Source organism: Spermophilus citellus, assembly GCF_964194105.1.
Source record: "Spermophilus citellus genome assembly, chromosome: 7".
NCBI lineage: Eukaryota > Metazoa > Chordata > Mammalia > Rodentia > Sciuridae > Spermophilus > Spermophilus citellus.
In genome coordinates this window covers 63,844,454-63,867,525 of record NC_138188.1, presented here as the reverse complement: position 1 = coordinate 63,867,525, position 23,072 = coordinate 63,844,454, and the positions used below count along the sequence as shown (strand labels likewise).

The following is a 23,072-nucleotide window of genomic DNA, read 5'->3' as shown; positions in this document are numbered from 1 at the left end:
CGCATTTGATAGGAAAAGACATACATAGACTGAAGGTGAAAGGTTGGGAAAAATCATATCACTCATATGGACTGCGGAAACAAGCAGGAATGTCCATACTCATATCAAATAAAATAGATTTCAAGTCAAAGTTAATCAAAAGGGATAAAGAGGGACACTACATACTGCTCAAGGGAACCATACACCAACAAGACATAACAATCATAAATATATATGCCCCAAACAATGGTGCAGCTATGTTCATCAAACAAACTCTTCTCAAGTTCCAGAGTCTAATAGACCACCATACAATAATCATGGGAGACTTCAACACACCTCTCTCACCACTGGACAGATCTTCCAAACAAAAGTTGAATAAGGAAACTATAGAACTCAATAACACAATTAACAACCTAGACTTAAATGACATATATAGAATATACCACCCAACATCAAGCAGTTACACTTTTTTCTCAGCAGCACATGGATCCTTCTCAAAAATAGATCATATATTATGTCACAGGGCAACTCTTAGACAATATAAAGGAGTAGAGATAATACCATGCATCTTATCTGACCATAAGGGAATGAAACTGAAAATCAACAATAAAAGAAGGAAGGAAAAATCATGCATCACTTGGAGAATGAACAATAGGTTACTGAATGATCAATGGGTTATAGAAGACATCAAGGAGGAAATTAAAAAATTCTTAGAGATAAATGAAAACACAGACACAACATATCGGAATCTATGGGACACATTGAAAGCAGTTCTAAGAGGAAAATTCATTGCATGGAGTTCATTCTTAAAAAAAGAAAAAAACAACAAATGATCTCATACTTCATCTCAAAATCCTAGAAAAAGAAGAGCAAAACAACAGCAAAAGAAGTAGAAGGCAAGAAATAATTAAAATCAGAGCTGAAATTAATGAAATCGAAACAAAAGAAACAATTGAAAAAATTGATAAAACTAAAAGTTGGTTCTTTGAAAAAATAAATAAGATCGACAGACCCTTAGCCATGCTAACAAAGAGAAGAAGAGAGAGAACTCAAATTACTAGCATACGGGATAAAAAAGGCAATATCACAACAGACACTTCAGAAATACAGAAGATAATTAGAAATTATTTTGAATCCTTATACTCCAATAAAATAGAAGATAGTGAAGTCATTGATAAATTTCTTAAGTCATATAATCTGCCCAGATTGAGACAGGAGGATATAGACAACCTAAACAGACAAATATCAATTGAGGAAATAGAAGAAACCATCAAAAGATTACCAACTAAGAAAAGCCCAGGACCGGATGGGTATACAGCAGAGTTTTACAAAACCTTTAAAGAGGAACTAACACCAATACTTTTCAAGCTATTTCAGGAAATAGAAAAAGAGGGAGAACTTCCAAATTCATTCTACGAGGCCAACATCACCCTGATGCCTAAACCAGACAAAGACACTTCAAAGAAAGAAAACTACAGACCTATATCTCTAATGAACCTAGACGCAAAAATCCTCAATAAAATTCTGGTGAATCGGATACAAAATCATATCAAAAAAATTATATACCATGATCAAGTAGGATTCATCCCTGGGATGCAAGGCTGGTTCAATATACGGAAATCAATACATCAATACATCAATAGACTTAAAAATAAGAACCATATGATCATCTCGATAGATGCGGAAAAAGCATTTGACAAAGTACAGCATCCCTTTTTGTTCAAAACTCTCGAAAAAATAGGGATAACAGGAACATACCCCAACATTGTAAAAGCAATCTACGCTAAGCCTCAGGCTAGCATCATTCTGAATGGAGAAAAATTGAAGGCATTCCCTCTAAAATCTGGAACAAGACAGGGATGCCCTCTCTCACCACTTCTGTTCAACATAGTTCTCGAAACACTGGCCAGAGCAATTAGACAGATGAAAGAAATTAAAGGCATAAAAATAGGAAAAGAAGAACTTAAATTATCACTATTTGCAGATGACATGATTCTATACCTAGCAGACCCAAAAGGGTCTACAAAGAAACTATTAGAGCTAATAAATGAATTCAGCAAAGTGGCAGGATATAAAATCAACACGCATAAATCAAAGGCATTCCTGTATATCAGCGACAAACCCTCTGAAATGGAAATGAGGACAACCACTCCATTCACAATATCCTCAAAAATAATAAAATACTTGGGAATCAACCTAACAAAAGAGGTAAAAGACTTATACAATGAAAACTACAGAACCCTAAAGAGAGAAATTGAAGAAGATCTTAGAAGATGGAAAAATATACCCTGTTCATGGATAGGCAGAACTAACATCATCAAAATGGCGATATTACCAAAAGTTCTCTATAGGTTTAATGCAATGCCAATCAAAATCCCAATGGCATTTCTTGTAGAAATACAGAAAGCAATCATGAAATTCATATGGAAAAATAAACGACCCAGAATAGCCAAAACAATGCTAAGCAGGGAGTGTGAATCAGGTGGTATAGCAATACCAGACTTCAAACTATACTACAGAGCAATCGTAACAAAAACAGCATGGTATTGGTACCAAAACAGGCGGGTGGACCAATGGTACAGAATAGAGGACACAGAAACCAACCCACAAAACTACAACTTTCTTATATTTGATAAAGGGGCAAAAAGCATGCAATGGAGGAAGGATAGCATCTTCAACAAATGGTGCTGGGAAAACTGGAAATCCATATGCAACAAAATGAAACTGAATCCCTTTCTCTCGCCATGCACAAAAGTTAACTCAAAATGGATCAAGGAGCTTGATATCAAACCAGAGACAAGGCATCTGATAGAAGAAAAAGTTGGCTACGACCTACATACTGTGGGGTCGGGCTCCAAATTCCTCAATAGGACACCCATAGCACAAGAATTAATATCTAGAATCAACAAATGGGACTTGCTCAAACTAAAAAGTTTTTTCTCAGCAAAAGAAACAATAAGAGAGGTAAATAGGGAGCCTACATCATGGGAACAAATCTTTACTCCTCACACTTCAGATAGAGCCCTAATATCCAAAGTATATAAAGAACTCAAAAAATTAGACAATAAGATAACAAATAACCCACCCAATCAACAAATGGGCCAAGGACCTAAACAGACACTTCTCAGAGGAGGACATACAATCAATCAACACGTACATGAAAAAATGCTCACCATCGCTAGCAGTCAGAGAAATGCAAATCAAAACCACCCTAAGATATCATCTCACTCCAGTAAGATTGGCAGCCATTATGAAGTCAAACAACAACAAGTGCTGGCGAGGATGTGGGGAAAAGGGTACACTTGTACATTGTTGGTGGGACTGCAAATTGGTGCAACCAATTTGGAAAGCAGTATGGAGATTTCTTGGAAAGCTGGGAATGGAACCACCATTTGATCCAGCTATTCCCCTTCTGGGTCTATTCCCTAAAGACCTAAAAACAGCATGGTACAGGGACACTGCTACATTGATGTTCATAGCAGCACAATTCACAATAGCAAGACTGTGGAAGCAACCTAGATGCCCTTCAATAGACGAATGGATAAAAAAAATGTGGCATTTATACACAATGGAGTATTACTCTGCATTAAAAAAATGACAAAATTATAGAATTTGGAGGGAAATGGATGGCATTAGAGCAGATTATGCTAAGTGAAGGTAGCCAATCCCTAAAAAACAAATGCCAAATGTCTTCTTTGATATAAGGAGAGTAACTAAGAACAGAGTAGGGAAGAAGAGCATGAGAAGATGACTAACATTAAACAGGGATGAGAGGTGGGAGGGACAGGGAGAGAGAAGGGAAATTGCTTGGAAATGGAAGGAGACCCTTAGGGTTATACAAAATTACATACAAGAGGAAGTGAGGGGAAAGGGAAAAATAATACAAGGGGGAAAAATGAATTACAGTAGAGGGGGTAGAGAGAGAAGAGGGGAGGGGAGGGGAGGGGAGGGGGGATAGTAGAGGATAGGAAAGGCAGCAGAATACAACAGACATGAGTATGTCAATATGTAAATCAGTGGAAGTGTAACTGATGTGACTCTGCAATCTGTATATGGGGTAAAAATGGGAGTTCATATCCCACTTGAATCAAAGTGTGAAATATGATATATCAAGAACTATGTAATGTTTTGAACAACCAATAAAAAAAAATTTAATCCTTATTATGAGTTATTAAAAGGCCCCATGTGGGGCCTTTGAGAGGTGGTAAGGATTCTGTGCTTACAAATGAATTGACCCAATGATGTAATTAATAAACCAATGGATCGATGGATTAATGGATTATCTCAAGAGCAGGTCTCCTGTAAAACACAGTTTGGCCAAGTCTCAGGCTTGCTGCTTTTCTCTCGCCCTGTGAAGTCCTGTACCACCTAGAGACTGTGAGATATGGCCCCTCAGCCTTGGACCAGAATCAGAAGCCAAAATAAATCCCTTTTTTCTATAATTTATCCAGTTTGTGGTATTGTATTATTAACAATAGGAAACAGGCTAAGAAATATGTCATCTCTAAAAGGGGCCTATTAATGGCACTTGTCTTATAGGATTATTGTGAATCTTAAATAAGCAACACATGCAGAGCACTTAGGAGAGCTCCCAGTGTATAAAATACGTGATTTATGAGTTAACTATAATTATCATTATTATCCACATTCAACATGTTCTAGTTCATCACTAATTATACCATGTAGAATCAAATAACCCTGGATGGTGTTAGGTCATTTTCCTCTGAGTCTGTTGTATTTGCAAATATCAAATGATTATTATACAGTCATGTTTTAGACTACATTTTAAAATTGCATTTAAAGAGTGCTAACAATGGCCACGCAAACCTTATTTAAAAGGGAATGTTAACGAAAACATTTCTAAAACTTCAATTTTTCAGATCAGTGTCAGGATAGTAAATCTTCTGCATGGGTTCCCCACAGCCGGATTTTCTTTTTCTGGGTACACAGGAAGGGGTCAGATATTTCCTGCTTGAATATCCTCATAAATGGTCCATCATACTTCAACATACTGGTTCCAATACCTATCAATATTGTCATAACCTCTGTCAAGTTATATAAAGTGAATAAAGTCACCTTAATATGGACTTGCTAGAACCTTGCTGACGGTTTAGGCTCTCATACAATGCATCTTTGTGTGACAAACAAAATAATTATAGATTTTAACACTGTTGGTTCATGCTAAGAATGCATATCAATTTACCTCCACAATATAACCTGCATTTCATTTCATAATATTTCCTAACAATGCTCATTTTCGATTGCATTATTAAGTGTCATCAATTAATGATTTTTGCACGTTTTCCAAATTAAATTGCCTTTCCAGACTAATTTTATAATTCAATTAAAATAAGCCATCAAGTTTTCTTAGCATGGCTTGCTCTTTATAAACCCCCTGCCACTTTTTCCCCATTTTCATTGTTTCAATAGGCCAACTGCTGAAATGAAGCTGTGGATAAAGCGACAATGTTTTCTAAATTTCCTATACTGGCTTGCTAGTGTTGCTGTAACAGAGTACCACACTGAGTGGCTTAAGAAATGAAATCTTGTTGTTTCACATTTCTGGAGGCAGGAAGTCTGAAATCAAGGTGTCATCAGGGTTGCTTCCTTCTGAGGGCTGTGAGTAACAGTACTTTCCATGCCTCTCACTTAGCTTTAGGTAATTCACTGGAAATCCGGTGTACCTAGGCTTGTATCAGATGCATCATTCTGATCTCCAACTTCATTTTCTCATGGTATTCTCCCTGCATGCATGTGTACCTCTGTGTTCTAATTCTCCCTTTTCATAAGGGCAACAGTCATATTGGATTCAATCAAGGTCCATATGTTACAGTATGACCTCATCTTAACTAATAATTATATCTGAAACAATCCTATACCCAAATAAGATTACTTTCCTAGATCTTCAAATATAAATTTGGGGTGAGGGAGGTAGGGGATTAATTTCAACCATAAACTTCCCCAAAAAAAATGCTCTTAAGGAAATGCCAATTGTATATAATCCTTTGATTCAAATTCCTATCCAAGCAGAAAAGATGGATCATACAGAGTCTACCAGACTCCTTGACTACAATCTACCCAATGGCTCAATGTTCAATATTTTCTCAGATTTCTCACAGGATGGGAAACAAAGCAACAGTAAGAGCCTTTCCTTTCTCTCTTTGAGCTCTTCCCTTATGATTCTCAAAGAATCAGTAAAAAGATGCGCTGCTTAGATAATACTTTCCAAATCGTGTGTTATCTCATAGGACTCTTCACAAGTAACTACCTGGCAGATACATAATTATACTAAATATTATTAAAAAGCCATCATTGTTTGGAAGTTTACAGGCTCTGGAGCTAGAACATATGTATTTAGACCCATATTTTCTGCTTTCTGGTTGTCTGACCTTCAACAAGTTTGTATGCCTAGCTGGGTATGAAAGTGGGACAAGTAAGAATATTCATATTATGGACCTGTAAGGATTAATAATGTAATACATTTAAAATGTTTACAATAATGCTTGATGCTTGGCAAATGCTAAGGAAAATTAAAGCTGTTGTTCTACAAATGATAACATTGAGGCAAGGAATATAAAATGCCTTCTCCAAGATAATGCATGCAGCTAATGGTGAGACCCAACCTCAACCTCAGAACTCTTGAGGACTTTTCCATGTCACTACATAACATTCCAGAAACAAGAATTTTTTTTTGTATGCCTAAATATCATACACCACACTTTGAAGTAATGCAGACAGTTTGGAACTCCTCCATAAGCACATGAGAATGAGTACCAATCAGTACTACCATAAGTTCAAGACACCAACTGTAGGACTACCTGGACAGAGAATGAACTTGGGAAAGGGAAGTCTTGGCAGAATCCCTTTACACAATCATATGTGTATAAGGTTCTAAAATAGTTGGTTTGTACCAAAAAAGACTAAGTAATTGCTGCCCTTGACCTTGGGGGGGTGGAGGAAAGCCATATTTTGGCATGCTCCATGTACATCTCTTACTGCAGGCAAAAGAACTACTACTTTCATTATTATTGTTGTTCATTGAACTTGCAGTACTCTTTCATGTCTCTGGGTAATGTACTATTTACTCTGCTAAATTTCGTATTATTCTGCTTATCTTTGAGAATAAGTAGTATTTTTATTTTCCAGTATTTTGAGAAAACTCCCTTACCTCCATTGCATGACATAGATAAACCCTGTCCTGTTTCCTTTAGGACAGAAACATCCTTCATCACAGTACTTGTGAGCTGTATTCTAATCATTCGATTCCTGGTCTCTATTTCCTACTACACTAAGAATAGCCTGATTGTTTTGGCATCTGAAATACCTGCATACAGTCTGTTTTATTAATATTTACTAACTGGAACATGGAATGGATGAATATATGAATAAAAGAAAGAGACCTCAGAGACTTACGTTAAACCAGAGGGGTATTTTTATTTAACTTGACTTCTGACCAAGGAAGTCTTCTTGACTTCTGAGAAAAGGAAGATGGAATAAGTAGTGAGGAAAATAGGTGTAACTTTGTGTGTGATAATAAATCAGTTAATGAATCTCCAAGTTGTTCTGCCCGAATCCATAAAATTAAAAAGAGTGAAAGAATTTCACTACCAGCTATCTAGCCTGATTTGCATGTGCTCAAATCTTCAAAGTATTCCTTTTGATTCCTTTAATCAATAGCTATTTTAGAAAGCTCTTCATTACTTCCTAATTGTCCAAATTCATTTTCTTCATTTTTCCTTATTAGAGGCAGATTTTTCAAATGAGTTAAGTAGATCAGCAATTTTAGAATCATTATTAACTTCAAGCATTTTTCTCAGTTATTAGCATGTCCCTTCTCTCTCGAAGACTAGAGTCTTTTCTCCATTTTAAAAAAGCCATCTGGTTTATTTTTAAAACTTCTTTTTTTCCATATATCTCATATAAAGTCAACTTTACCCTATATTAGCAATCCATGTTTACAATAATCCTGATCACAGTATCACATTGCTGGTGTGGGATTCAGATGCAGGGAAAACTTCGTATATGTCAAAAAAGGAAGCAAATAACTAGGATTTAACTAGACTATATAATCCATTCTAACAAAATAAATTGGTAAAGCCATTTCTGAGGCACAAAAAAAGAAAAGCTTACAAATAATTTAAATAAATATTTGCACATTAAAATTTTAAAACAGCTGGGCATAGTGGCACTCACCTATAATCCCAGAGGTTCGGAATACTGAGGCAAGAGAATCATGAGTTCAAATCCAGCCTCAGCAACTCAGCCAGGCCCTAAGCAACTCAGTGAGACTCTACCTCTAATAAAATACAAAAAGAGGATGGGAATGTGGCTCAGTGGTTAAGTGTCTCTGGGTTCAATTCCCTGTATCCAAAAAAAATCTTTTGTAAAAATATACATTGAAATCAACCATTCTACTATAGGGACTCTGTCCCACAAAATTAAAAACACCATATTACTGAAGCACTGATTATTGTGAAAAAAAAATAAAGAAGTTGAAACAAATGAATGTTTACCAATAAAATGACTAGTTGCAAATTTCTGGTGAACTGGTATCAAAGAATATTATTCACATATTTATATATGACAACATGAGTTAAAAGAAAGAGAAAGGAGTATTCAGCCAGTTGTTAATGGGGAGGGGAGAGTATGTTGGATGGGGAGAAGAAAAGGCAAAGGAAAAGAAGAAGAGCACTCATGACAAAACAGTATATAATATATGGGTAAGAATAAATGTGCTTAAGAGGATGACCACCATCACTTTCTAAAGGCAGGAGTGCTGTGCAATGTTATTAACTGGGCTTTTTCCCCCTAAAATATATCTGTTTTATTTGAAATCTTGTATACATTATCTTCCATGGTGATCAGGTTCTTAGGCTTTCAAAGTTGAAACCTTTTACAATTAGGAATTCCTGAACACAGGCATCCTCCCTTAGGCAGAATTCCTCAAACATAAAATATAGCTTAATGCTTGGTGGTCAAATAATAGATAAGAAAATAAAACAAAACCCAAACTTAGAAAATATCAATGGGACACTCATCAGTTTAACAGAAGTAATAAAATGTTGAAGGAAGTATCTGATACCAAGAATCAGTCCAGAACCACTAAGAACTAACTTAGCATTTTTATCATTTTAATTTTTTCAATTTGTTTTCATTTGAGTTATTATTTATATAATTTGAAAAACATCACTACAGTTATTTTATTGTGAGATATATTATTTATATAATTTGAAAAACATCACTATAATTATTTTATTGTGAGAAAGAGAGAGAGAGGGAATGAGAGCACATCAATCAGGCCAAGGCTTCTAAGCTCATAACCCAGAACTCAAATACAACCACAGGATAAGCAGTGTGTTAGAAAATCTATTGCGAGACTATAATCATCCTCCTTGATAGACTATATGTTCTATCAAGTACATTCCTTTTAAAGACAGTTCTTTGCTGATTTTAATTTTTAATCTTCCTTCAAGTCTCAGCTAATACCATTTCTTCTTAATTGGTTAACTTCTTTCCCAAATTTGATTGATTTCCTAGAAAGTTTTCAAAATGCCTGTCTAAAACTCCCTTAAATTCACATAGTTTTCTTATCTCCTTTTATTTTGATAGATGAAAAGCAATACCATGTAGCAAATGTGTGAGCTCCCACCATTTCAGTTGAATAACTCTCAGGGTTTATCAATTCCTTTTAAAATTCTACAGGAGATATCATGTTGGGAGAAGGAATAGTGTTAAAAATCTAAAGGGGAGCACACTTGGACAATGTTACTGAAAAATGCAATGGAGACTGGAAAGATACTTTGTAAGGTTGGGGTTCTCATGAATACTAAACTTTATGGTCCACAAACCTGTGGGAAAGGCAAGATGATTTTCGCCAACCAAAAATTGAAGAAAAAAAAAAAAAGAATCTACCTACATAAACTTAAGAAAGCATGTTAATTATTTTGGTGTATAAAAGTTGTTAAGATGCTAGAATAATCAAAATATCCAAGTACTGATGTGAAAAATAAAGAATAAATTAACTCAGGTTATGATTTCCAGATCGTTATCATTACCATATGTCTCCTTCATTACCTTTCTCCTATGGGACTTAATGTTTTGCAAGATTTGCTTCTACCAAAACAAAAGCATTTATAAAGTAATAATTAATTTTTAAAAACTCTTAATGAATCAATGATATGTTCAATTAGCCGTCACAGTTACTGATCGAGATAAGGAAACCAGTGCTGTACATGCAGCTAAAACTATTTAGAGACAAATACTCTGTTAGCCCGGATCAGTGTAGAATTTCTGCTACTTCTTTAAAATCATGAAATAGCTGAAGATACATCCTTCAGCTCAAAGCATCCACTGACCTCTATTTCAGAATCAGTGTTCCAGAATAAATTGGGGTTAAAAAAAAGTTTTATTTTAATTTTAATTAAAAAAAAAGCAACTCAGAAGAGAGTATCAGGATTAATTTACAAGAAGAATAGCTATGAGGTGACCCATGAAAAACGGGGGCCTTCACCTTTTGCCAAGGGCAGCAGGAACACATGAACATGAATGATGAACTCTTAGCAATCTTCCAATTTCATTTATAAAGATCCAAACAGTAGAGAAAGAAGAAACCCATATCAGTAGAAGACAATAAATGCAGAATTTTGGATAACTCTTTACATCTGTCCCGTCAACTTCTTTCAGCTAGGTTTTGTTTTGCTTTTCCTCCTCTAAAAAGCTAACTGCAGGTGCACCCATATCCTTTGGAGACTAGAATCAAATGACCAAGTCAAAGCAAATCCTTTTGAAACTATCCCATCTCATGGATGATGCAGTTAAGGACCAATAATTGACCATTCTGAAATTTTCCTGTACTACAGGAAACATCTTAAATACACTGAAATTGACAGTTGATAAAATACCAACCTCAAAAACCAGATTGCCAAGCAAGTATTGAAACTGAGAATCATGTAAGTTTTGAGTTTTTATTTTTGAACTTTTTAAATTAAGGGCATGAAAGTATTAAGTACCACAATACAATGAATTCATGTTAATCCCACTTTGTTCATTCATAAACCACAGAGATCTCATAGAAGAATACTGTACCAGCAATTTAAAGCAAGGCTCCGTGAAAGATTTAACATCTGAGGTCAGGATGAGGTTTTCTTATTAAGCTGCCATTTCCTTTACAAAGTGGACTATTTTGTACTTACTGCTACCCTTTGAACTCATATAGTGAATAATTAAAACTAAACTACAAAGCATATTTTGTGAGGCTGATTACACTTTAGGTTGTAGGTTTCTGCTTAGTGGCTCATTTTAAACACTCACCAATCCCCAAAGGGATAACCCTGCCATTAGTTTGCATTGACATAGCTGGCTGTCCCTTAAAAGCAAAGCAGACAGTTCCAACTCATAATAAATGGTCTTGTTGGTGACTCACCATATTGACAGTGGGGTCCGTGAAATCCCTGTGAACACTGGCAGTTCTGGACTTCACCATCTGAGCATTCCCTACTGTTGAAATGAGTTCCCATAGCAGAGATAGCTAAAAGGAGGGCAATCAAGGAGGGTGGGAGAATGGAGTTGAGAGAAAGAAAGAAAATCATGAATATGGGCTCCATATTGTTAATATAACATATTCTAGACATTTCTCTTAGCCCCTTCAAAGCATGGATAAAGAGTGTTTTCATTACAAATTAAGGCCTTACTGTCCAAAGCTTTAAAGAATTCCTTGTGTAGGAATATTCCCATCACCTGAAAGCTTGTAGAAATGCAGAATTCCAGGCTCCATCCCAGGTCCACTGAATCAGATTCGTATTTCAACAAGACATCAGGTGATCCACATTCACATTCAAATTTGATAAGCACTAATCTAAAAAGTCTGCATGGATAAGACCATTGTGTGGTCAAAATGCATGGATAAGATGATTGTGTGGTCAAAACAATCTAAAAATCAAATGAATTACTGATTCTTAATCAGAAGCAAAGGACTGTGATAGGTACCTTACCACCAACATAAAGAATTCATCTCATAGTTGTTAATTTCCAGAAGTTCATAACATAGTGAAATAGTATTGTGGGCAGCTCTTTTCCCTGATCTTAAACCAGTCAGCTGCAGTGGCCTCTCGCTTCATGTAAATAGACAGTGACCCTTGCTGCACCACTCAACGCTAAGCCTGCTTAATATGGGAAGCCCGCGGCAACCTCACGAAGACATTTCAAGAGCAGAAAGCACACTAGGGAAGGAAGCAGGATGCCAACAAACTCCCTCAGGTACAGCAGAGCAGGAGAGATGAATTGTTGTGCTGTGGCGCTGCATTGATTGCAACACACGGAAGCATTTTAAGGGACTTCGCAATAACCATAAACACATAATGTAGGTAAAGGAGCCGCTAAACAGAACCATTTCTCCTGGCAAGAATGAACTACAGAATGCCACTAGTTCTGCTGCCCAAGTGCTGTCAAACATACCTGAAAGATTCTGAAACACCCGCACCAGAGGCTTGTAAGACGACTGCATACCTCATCTTAAAAAGTAAACTGCCTCCAGAGTTCTGCAATTAATCATGACAAGCACAAGTGGAGAAATCCCATTTAGATTTAGTACAGTGATTTCCCTCTGGACTTCTGAATCAACTGTGGATTACAAATTTGATGATATGGGAAAGGGGCAAACAGAAAAGAGAAATGGAAGTCAAGGTAGAACTCGTCTGGCTTTAAATCAACTGTCTTTTAAATAAAGAGACAGAATATAAAGCAGCACTTCCATAGGTCCTGAGTCGTGACCCATCATTAGAAACGCTTAACAGAAAGGCTTTTTGTGCATTTTTGCACATGTCATGTGTGAATATTCAGTCCAAAGAGATGCTGTGAACTGTGGTGCTTCTAAAGATGCCGAAAACTTGACAGGCATAAGATGATTGAAGCCAAACACAGAGCAAAACCATTCCTTCTAATGACAGAGAGTTAGACAGGAAGAATTATAACTTACGGTGTAGGCAGCCGGGTTCATCATCCCATCGGCTCCAACCAGGGCAGCACCTGTAGACTGTCTGCCACTCCCTGTTGTATACCTGCCTGTAGATGGTATAGTACCGAGTCCTAAGGAACACAAGAATCTGGATCAGGGGAATGTAATGCTTCCTTTTAAGGCAAAGTTTTCACACACACACACACACACACACACACACACACACAAATCCCTCTCTCCAATTCAAATCCTATCTTCTATAACAAGAGAGAAACATAGATGATAGATACAGAGATAAATGTATATATGTTTATATATATATGTACATGTGCATATAATCTCAATATATTATACACACATACCTCTTTACATAGGCAACCAAAATAAATTGTAAGTATAGGTCAATAAAAATTGAGAAGGACACCATGTGCGGTAGTGAAAAACACCCTGAGGATCACTCAAGCTATCAAGAATTAAATTCAGGGCTGGAGCTGGAGTTCAGGGGCACATGTGCTTGCCTACAATGTGTAGGGTGTTGGTTTCGATCCACAGCACCACAGTAAAAAAGTAACAAGTAAAATAAAGGCATTCTGTCCATCTACAACTACAAAAATTGGGGGGGGGTAGAAGAGAGAATTAAACCCAAAATTATAAAGAGAATCAAGAAACCCTGAAAGATTGTGGATACATGCTTTTCAATGTGGCATTGAAGATCTCCGGGTACTGCTTCCACTACAGCACACAATCTCAACCATGGTGCTGTCACGTGCAGGGTGTCGACAGTTTTTAGTTCAAGGGGAAATGAAAATGATCAACTAATTCAATGGTGTGTGGCCCCCAAAGGAGCATAGCACATAAATAGATATAAAATATACATGCGATGCTAAAGTCTCACAGGGAGGGGGCCATTGTGGGAAAGAAAAGCTTAAAAAGGCTCCTTAGGGAAGAGACCAGGAATAACACTGAAGTATTTGTGCTGACCTACCAATAGAGTATAATACTAATATCTCCAGTCTGATTTCCATTCTGTCAGATCAATGTTATATTCATTATTTTTCCCCAAAGCACTGTCATATTCTGTCCCTTTCAGACACCTTCCCCCCACATTCCAGCCTAAATCCCCTCATTGTTCAAGGTCAATTTTACATTTTACTTCTTCCAATTTCTCTTTCTCCCCTGGCAATGAATATGCTCTTTCTCTTCTCTCAAAAAATAGGGCTTATTGGCCATACCATAGCATTTTTTTTTACCACCTGTAAGTATAACCTAATATTTCAGAGTGTCTCTCTCTGATTAGAATATAAGTATAGGGTTGTATAGTAATGTACAAAGCCCCAAGCATCTTTCAATGCTGCCACCACTCTGAACCCAGAGTCATACACGGAATGTCTAAAACTACTAAGCTCTTGAGAATATAAATATAAAATCTGTTTTACTTATTTAGATTTCCTCTTCCCAATTCTGCATATCTATAAGGAATAGGTATTTCTTTCTTTGGCTCAGAATAATACCAACAATGATTAAACCTCATGTGAGCAGTAGAGAAAATCTAAATGAAAAACCATTTACAAAACAAGTACTCTGATGAATAAATCATATGCTCTGTAAGTATGGTTTCCATTCTAATTTATTTTAAAATAAATTTTTCCGCCACAGCATTATACTACCTAAAATATATTGGGTCCCTATCATGTACCAAGCATTGTGCCACATGTGCTAAATATATTTTCAGTTAATTCTCATAATACCCATGCATGGCATTGTTTTTCCAACTTTATAGACTAAGGCCAGAAAAATCTAGGAATTTTGTGTAAGACCACAGAGCAAGTAGAAGTCAGGGAAATTTTTCTGATCTAAATGTCAATTAAATATGCTTAGTTTGGACCAAAGATAAGAGTATTCACCTAAAGGTTGAACACACATGTGCACACACACACACACACACACACACACACACACATGTGCACAACACAGTATATGTAAATATCCCCAACCATAAACTGTTTAGTCTTATCATACTGTACATAATTCTATATTGTAAGTGTTCTGATATTTCTCTACCATGGCAAACCCAGCTATTTATAAATGTCCCAAACTTTCCACTGGAAATAATAGTATCAATACTAAATTCTTCATTAACCTGAAACTACATTTTTTTTTTTTAAGGTTAAGTACCTTGAGTTCAGATTCAGTTGGACTGATTTACATAAAATTCAATCCCTGAGCAACAGTTTGTATCAATAGGTTCTTAGATGTTTTTAAAAACTATTTTAAAACTTTGAGAAAAAAATAATATCTGCAGGAAGCCCTGACTCCCAGAAAGCATTGTGGACACTGGCTTTTCTCTCCTCTTCCAGCCTGCCGAGTTAATCCTAATTCAAAGGCCGTAATAAAGTTAAAGAAGCTCTAGGTTTCAAAGTGCTACAAGAGTACAAGGGCAGGTCAGAGGATGGTTCACAACTGTAGATCCCCTGGATCCAAGTCGTGCTAAATTTAGCACACCGACACAATATTCCTTGTTTCTGTCAGGCTTCTGATCTTTGGCTTTCAATGGTGTATCATGTCATGAGGTAAAATTAGTGGCATCTAGCCTAAAATACTTCACACATAAATGAAGCCCAAGTGAAGTGATCGTACATTCTGTCTCCGAAGAAAATACATTATTCTGAAAGTTCTTGGTGAGCGTACCACTTATGCTCATTTACTTAAGCATGCAATTATTTCCCCAAATTTATTGGATGAAATATTTAGAAGCAGATGAGGCTTCTGGCTTTCATTAATCATAATCACACGAAAAGAGGAGAAAGCATCCTCACCTTCTTTCATAACCCATGCACCAGGGTGGGCCGGTACAGCCTTGTTTCCAGAGCCTGGCAGTGTGCGTGAAGGCCCGAACACAGGGGTGCGCCAGTCCCACCACAGTCACCAGCTGTTCTTCACAAACATTGGGCCTTGAAAAAAGAACAGCAGTACTGTGTCAGAAATATATATGTTTTATATATGAAGCATGAATCATTTATTTTTCTATTTAACACAAAAAGTTCATGGCTTAAAAAAATATATTAAGAGACAAATACAGGCAATCTAAAAAATTTAAGCAGGTCAATTAAATGTAAAATTAAAAAATCCAGTACCAGGGAAAAGAAAAAAATCAGACTAGATTTTAAAGACCAGGAAAAATTTAAAAGGCAAATATACAAGTCATAACTTCCCACATGGGTAGAAAAAAACGCCGCCAATTAAGTTCTGAGTTCTTTAGTAGCCAAAATTTTGAAAAAGAACAGTATGTTAGAAATTTCAATACCCATAAAGAAAAAGCAAGCCAATTCATCAAAAGAAGTTAAATTTTTTCCTGGAAATTATTTCTGAACAATATTTTCCATCTGCACATTTAATTGGATTTCACATATAATGCTTGTTTAAACACAAATATTTTTCAACCGGCATCATAGTAATATCCCCTTATAAAAAGTTAATACCATTTTACAGGATTTTAGACCAGCCATCTTTAATTTTTAAATGAGTAGGGCTAGATTATACTGAAAGCCTGGAGTATCAGAATTATTATTTTAAAATAATCTCCTTTTGTAGTTTGAGGAATGCTTTTCTTAATGATGAATGATTTGCTAGTTCACATCATTTTGCATTGGAGAATACTACTCATTATAATAGCAAGGTGGTCCAACCACTCCTACTTCTTATGCATTCCAGTCATTTACAAGCCAAGCATTGATGCTACTGAGAATGTGAAAGATGATTCAGACTTTAACCTTCCTGCCTTCAGGAAGGTCACAGGCTGACTGAGTCTCCCACACCTATAATTTGCTGAAAACCAATGAGCTCTGGGTCAGGAGCTTTAGTCAGCACCCCCCAAAAATACAAAACTGTGAACTTGTCCAGTGACACAATAATAATGCTGTTGAATGTCCAATGGTGCCTCCCAAACCACTTATCAGTTACATCACCAAGTGTGATTACAGTTTCTTTTGGTTATCACTTTTTTCCTGTGGCTCTAAATCTCACCATCTGATTTCACTTACAGCCCAATTCTCACTTCCAGATGTATTTCTAAAAGGCGATTGTTTGGACTGTTAAACTCACTTAAATTGAATAAATTTCATGACGAACTTTATTTATGAGTTTGCATAGCACACTTTAATATTTTAGGTAAATATTGTAATAAAACCAGGAAGTGTAAAAACTGCACATAAACCAGGCATCCATAAAATCTTCAAGAATTGGGCAGCAAGCCTAAAGAAAATCTTAGCTTTAAAAAATTCCATATTAGACTTTTTTGTAAACTGCCATACATACACCTTTATGTGGCCTTACATGCTTTTTGTGACCCAACTATCCCTAATTAGAATGTGCTCACAGCACCTGTATTTTTGTCAACAGTTTGAAACCTTACACATCATCCCACCTTGAACTCCCCTTTGAATCTCTTTTTTATATATCTACTCACTCATCCATCCATGCATTCAAAAAAATACTTATTGTGTAACTATATGTTTCAAAAACATTGCCCCAAATAAGGACTTGGATATAAGTAGTTTTCTTAGGAGATACATAAAACACTGATCAGCAAGTGATAAAATGAGACACAGAAGAACAGCCAGCCAATAAAAGATGCATCATGGAGCCAAACATTGTGGACCATATCTCTCCAACATGGTGAGGTACCCTGAGCATTTATACAATAATTCCTATTGGTGTTTGGTCCAGGGCTACTTCCTCCATGGAATTTCAGGCCCAAAGTGGTACAAGAGTTAGCATCTAGAAACCAAAGTGAATCCTCAAGCCAAGAAATGTATGCTGGCAGTTGAGAGCCTGGGAAGTGCACAGGGGTGAAGGAGAAGGTATCTGGGTGTGGCACTGCATTTCAGCTATAAATATTACAAACAAAACAAAGTCCACATTCTCTGCCTATTTATCAATAATCAGAAAAGAAAGTAAAAGGCACCCAAATGGATACAAAAATGTGACACATTAGGGTAAAAATATCTGGGAGCTGAGCTGGAATTGAGGGAAGCATATTAGAGCTCATTAATGAGAAGGGGCTGTGCTGAAGAGGTGAACAATGAAGAGCAGACAGCCAGGGAAAAGAGCCAGAGAATACCATTCAGGCAGAAGGAGGAGAGTGAGCAGGGGTGCTATAAGAAAAAATGCTTGTCTTCCTAAGGCTCTGAAAGAAGACCAAAATGGCTCAAATGATGGGGTGCTTGGTGAGCTGGCAGACCTTCCAGGCCAAAGACTTTGGATTTTATTCTCAGTGCACAGGAATGCACACAGACTTCCAGAGCTCTGATTTTTGTATACATTTCTATAGCTGGGATGTAGAGCTGGGCTTGTGATACTCTGTCAGGCATTAGCTACAGCTTTTCTATAGCAAACCTTTCCTAGAGTTAGTTAGCCTTTCCCAACTCCAGGGAGGTCTCCAGCCAGGGAGGTTACTCACCTTAGGTACCTGGACATTCCAAAAAAATCTGTCTAAATGAGCCCCATCAAATAGCTCCTTGTTAAGGGGTACATAAATTCTTACCTCTAGCTGTTCTGTGACCTGTTCCCTATAGGATACTCGCACATGTGTGTGAAACAAACTTTTCTCCTATTAATTTGTATCAATTAATTCACACACCACTCAGATCTTGGTCTATAGCAGAAAGGTTTTTCCTTCCTCCAACACATAGAAAAACTGAGTATTAAATTAAATTATTATACATAACTGTCAAAGACTGTCATGCATGGAATTAATTCTTCAAAATCTATGAGTATAAAAATATCTACCACCAATTAGTACTTTGAAACAATAAAGTCCTTTTCTGTTCAAATGTATTTAAATGTTGTGCATACATGTGTACTTAACAATATTCATTCATTGATAACAGAAACATGGACATATATGTTTGTAAACTCCCCCCCCACACACACACACACAAACACAGACCCCTACATTCAAGCTGGTATGGTTTTCTTGATGAGACTCTCACACTTAATAAATGCTTTCCTCTGCTTTGTTTTGGATGTTTATTGAGATTCCCCATGAGTTATTTTGGATACTACATGTGATTTTGATTGTTCTCTACATATTCTAGGCTATTTTATTGAAGATAAACAAGGTCATAATTATTGGATATACTTAGTAAATGGTTCCTTTCATTACACAGTGTTTCTCCTAACTCATGATGACATGTTTTGCATTGCTTTGATTTATCTTAAATCTGTCTGTCTGATGTTAACATTTTTATTCTGGCTTTCATTTGATTAACATTTTCTTAGTTATATCTAGCTCTGTTACTTTAAGTATTGCATACATTATTTTATCAGTTTATAGCTGCATTTAAATTTTTAATTTGTTAATTTCTGTCTTTTAATAGGTAAAGTAAATACAGTTACACACATTTTCATTACAAGTGTAAATGGACTAGTGTCTTCTCCCTCCGTGGCTCCTGTTTACCAGTAGTGTGCATTAACTCTTTCCCTCTCTCTTATGCCTTTGGGATGAAAAATGTTTCCTATGTTCTGTTTTGCACAATTTCTTTGACATAGTTCTATATTATAATTCTAATATTTTAGTGGCTTCTTTTACATTTTATACATATTATATGCCTTCTCTGTGATAGAATTGAACATTATTCCTTGTGATATAAGGAAGAATTTATCTGATCTTCATCCTAAGTTCCTGATAAGGGGCTTCTAAAACTCTTGAAAATGCCTTGTGATAGGAGTATCTTTCTAATGCTAATGAAGTGACTTATGGGAAACTAGGTAGCTTCAGGATGAGGGCTGGTCACCAGAAAATCCAACCACAAGATCAGAGGGTAAAAACTTCTAGCTGCCTGGCCTCTGGGAAGGGGCCAGAAGAGGGTCTAGAACTAGGGTTAAATCACTGACCAACAATGCAACCCATCTGACCACCTGTGTAATGAAACCCCAGTAAAAACCCTGGACACTGAAGCTTAGCATATAATAACAACTACAATGCCTGAGTGCTATGAGTCATTATAGCAATCTACCAGAATTATTGAACCTGAGGAGGTCATTCAAAGCACTATATTTGTAGCTGATAAGAAGCAGGGGCAACCTGGGGACCTCCTGAGACTTCTCACTTGCAGTGAAGGCAGTTGTGTGGAGGGTCATATCCTTAACCCAAGGGGTCTGTGCTAATGCCAGATAAATGTCAGAATTGAATAACAGCACAGCCAGGTAGTGTCTGTCAGGTTTGTTGAAACACAGTAGTCATTGTACATTTCTTCAAACAAGAAAAAAACATAGCAACTTTTAACTACCAAATGACACACTAAAATGGAGATTTTTATTTGTTTGTTTATTTATTTATTTATTCATTCATTCTTTCATTTTATACTGGGGATTGAACCCAGTATCAGTGGCACTTAACCACTGAGCTACATCCCCCAACCTTTTATTATTTTTATTTTGAGACAGGGTCTCACTAAGTTGCTTAGGGCTTCACTAAGTTGCTGAAGCTGGTTCTTGAACTTGCAATCCCCTTGCCTCAGCTTCCCAAAGTCACTGAGATCATAGGTGTGTGCCACTATACCCAGATTGAAAGGGAGACTTTAACAGTTAGTAATTGATTAAATCACCAAACTATCTTGCTAAGTCCCAAGCTCAGCTATCTTTCTTATAACGTACACATCTCATATTTAATATAGGTATGCTTGGCTTTATTCCTTACAGGATTTAACACTTAATAATTTGACATTTTTCATAATTTTGAGTTATATTTATTTCTGCAGGAATTGGTAGCCTGGTGATTTTGACAGCTGCCTTCCTTGGAATTAGTTTCTTTATTCCTTTTAGACTAGTTTACTAGTTTGCAGGCTTGTCTTGATTGAAAAGTTATTTTCTCTCTCCTCACCTATCAAGGGCAAAAGGATTTTTAGGAGACATTTTCTTACTGTCTTAGAATTGTGACCAGGGACAAGAGCTAAAAGCAAAAGCACTAAATGATCCCACATTCCAGAGAGTGACACTGAAAACTTGTAAGACACCTCACTATGTGAAGTTCTTAAAGACTGGAAAACTAGGCTCACTGTTAGTTATCAACACCTACACCCCCTTTTCTCTTTTCCCCTTACAATAAAAGACTGAGAAATGGGGAGAAAGGAATAAAGTTGTTGACCTTGAGCCAGAAGAGAACCCAGCTTCTTTGCCCTGGCTGATCTTTGCTGATCTTTGTTTAGAGCCTTCAGCTCTAAACTGAAAAAGTGCAAAGTAATAGGCCCATTCTTGCAATTCTTTTGCAAGGGTTCCCTGGTGTTTGGAGTCTAAGTAAATGAGTGACAACTTTGGGTTTACAGATTTGTTAATTAAAGTTAGGAGACCTTGCTGATAAAAGAGCTAATAAAATAGGATTTACAGAGCTGTAGTAAGCTCTCACCCCATCTCAGTTCCCCCAGCCTTAGGAGGGTTCCTTTGGCTTCATGTACTAGACACCGAGATTAGTCTAGGAGAAGAAGCAGTCAGACTGCACAGGGCTGCTGCATCAAGGGATCACACATCCAACCAAAGAAGAGCTGAGCATGTGGACCACTGCTGGCAGCCAAAGAAGCACTGGGCTGCCCACTCTGCCATGACCCTTAGAGGTAGACTGGGTTGTTTGTACACACTTCTTCCAAGAACACTGGGTATATATACCACCTAAAATGGAGGGCACCAACCTCAGACCACAGCCAAGTAATGTCAGGCACCATTTCCACCATTAGCAGAAAGTCTACATCCTTAACCTGTTCCCCCTGCCCCTCCTAACCCAGGAGTTCCTAGGGCCATTAGAAGAACAATGGGAGAAGAAGGAGATGCCTTTTTCTCAGACCCAGACCACAAACAACTCTTGCCCTAGCCCTTGATAATTCCTTCAAGCTACAAGGGCTACACTTCTAGCTTATGATGTCAGAAAGGAGAAGCCAGGTTCTGAAATTTGAATTTTAAATCGAATCTTAAACTAAGTTAGAATAAGCTAATAACTCAAAGGGACTATCCAGCTTTGAAATTAGCTAGGGATATGTTGTAAAAGTGGAGAAAAGGAACCAAGCAATGTAATTTAACAATTAGAAAAACAATAATAAAAATAAATACAGTCCTGTGTCACATTCCAGCACACTGAAACTTCTTCCAAACCAGCAGCTCTGGCAGATTGGTATAGTTCCCTCCAACTGTCACCCTGGGTGTCCCAATCCAGAACGAGCTGTCAGCTTCAGGAAAATCACTGTCCCAAACAGCAGTGGCAGGGAGGAGAGACAACAGGAAAAGACAGTTCCTCATTTCATGTTGTGTTTGGCTTTGAGATACTATTGTTCTCTGGCACCTGGCCACTAAAATCGGAGCTACCTCTGCCTGTTTTCCAGACCCAGAGCTTAAGGAGCCTACTACACGGCTGCTTAGCATTTCTATACCTTTTCAAATTCCTCTAGAGATTTAATTTCAGGTTTTCACATAATACTGTTTTTACCACTATTATGTTAAAAATATTTTATATAGCTTTGATAGATTTTAATAAGTGAAGCCTCAAAATATGAATTTATGATACCATTTTCATCTGAAGTCCTAAGTTACCTTTTTAAGTTCATAAATAGGATCATTTTACTCCTCTAAAATATTGGTGCTTCCAGCCTCGTCCAATGGCTGCCTGGAAAGTTATTTAATAAGGTATTCACCCTGAATAAGGGAACGTGTGACTTTGCCCAAGCAAGGCACCAGTAATGAAGATAATATGAATCAGTTAAGACATAGAAAGCATTCAGAATAGAACCTGACACGTGAAATGTGCTTAGGAAATATTAGTTTTATAGTCTTTTTAGCTCATAAAGAAATTCGGAAGCTAAATTTCTCAAAGAAATATTATCTATAGAATCTTAACTTCAATCACTACTGATCTGTAGTACAGTAAAATAAATAAAAAGTAGATAGTGTGCCATTTCTTAAAAGAATCACAACTCAATATGACACTTCCTAATGAAAACACTAATTAAAATTAATACTGGCCACTGCTGCTGTCTGACCCTCTATCCCCTTAGATGGGCATAAACTTGTACTGGCCAGTGTTAGGATAGAATTGAAGTACAGGTACCAACTTTCCTGTTCCCTAAGCTATTGGTATAATATTCTGGTATCAACAAAA

General features: G+C 36.8%; 1 protein-coding gene across 1 annotated transcript in view; it reads right to left on the bottom strand.

Annotated features, from left to right (window-relative positions):
• The window catches only part of LOC308653302 (EGF-like and EMI domain-containing protein 1), a gene marked incomplete at its 3' end in the record, with an annotated part of 544,710 nt that overhangs the window by 469,241 nt on the left and 52,397 nt on the right, over positions 1-23,072 (bottom strand). The window contains exons 2-4 of the mRNA XM_081301909.1: positions 15,748-15,882; positions 12,953-13,062; positions 11,402-11,506 (exon numbers count right to left, since the gene is read on the bottom strand). Of these exons, the coding sequence (XP_081158035.1) occupies positions 11,402-11,506; positions 12,953-13,062; positions 15,748-15,882 (350 nt within the window). The remainder of the gene's footprint in view (positions 1-11,401; positions 11,507-12,952; positions 13,063-15,747; positions 15,883-23,072) is intronic.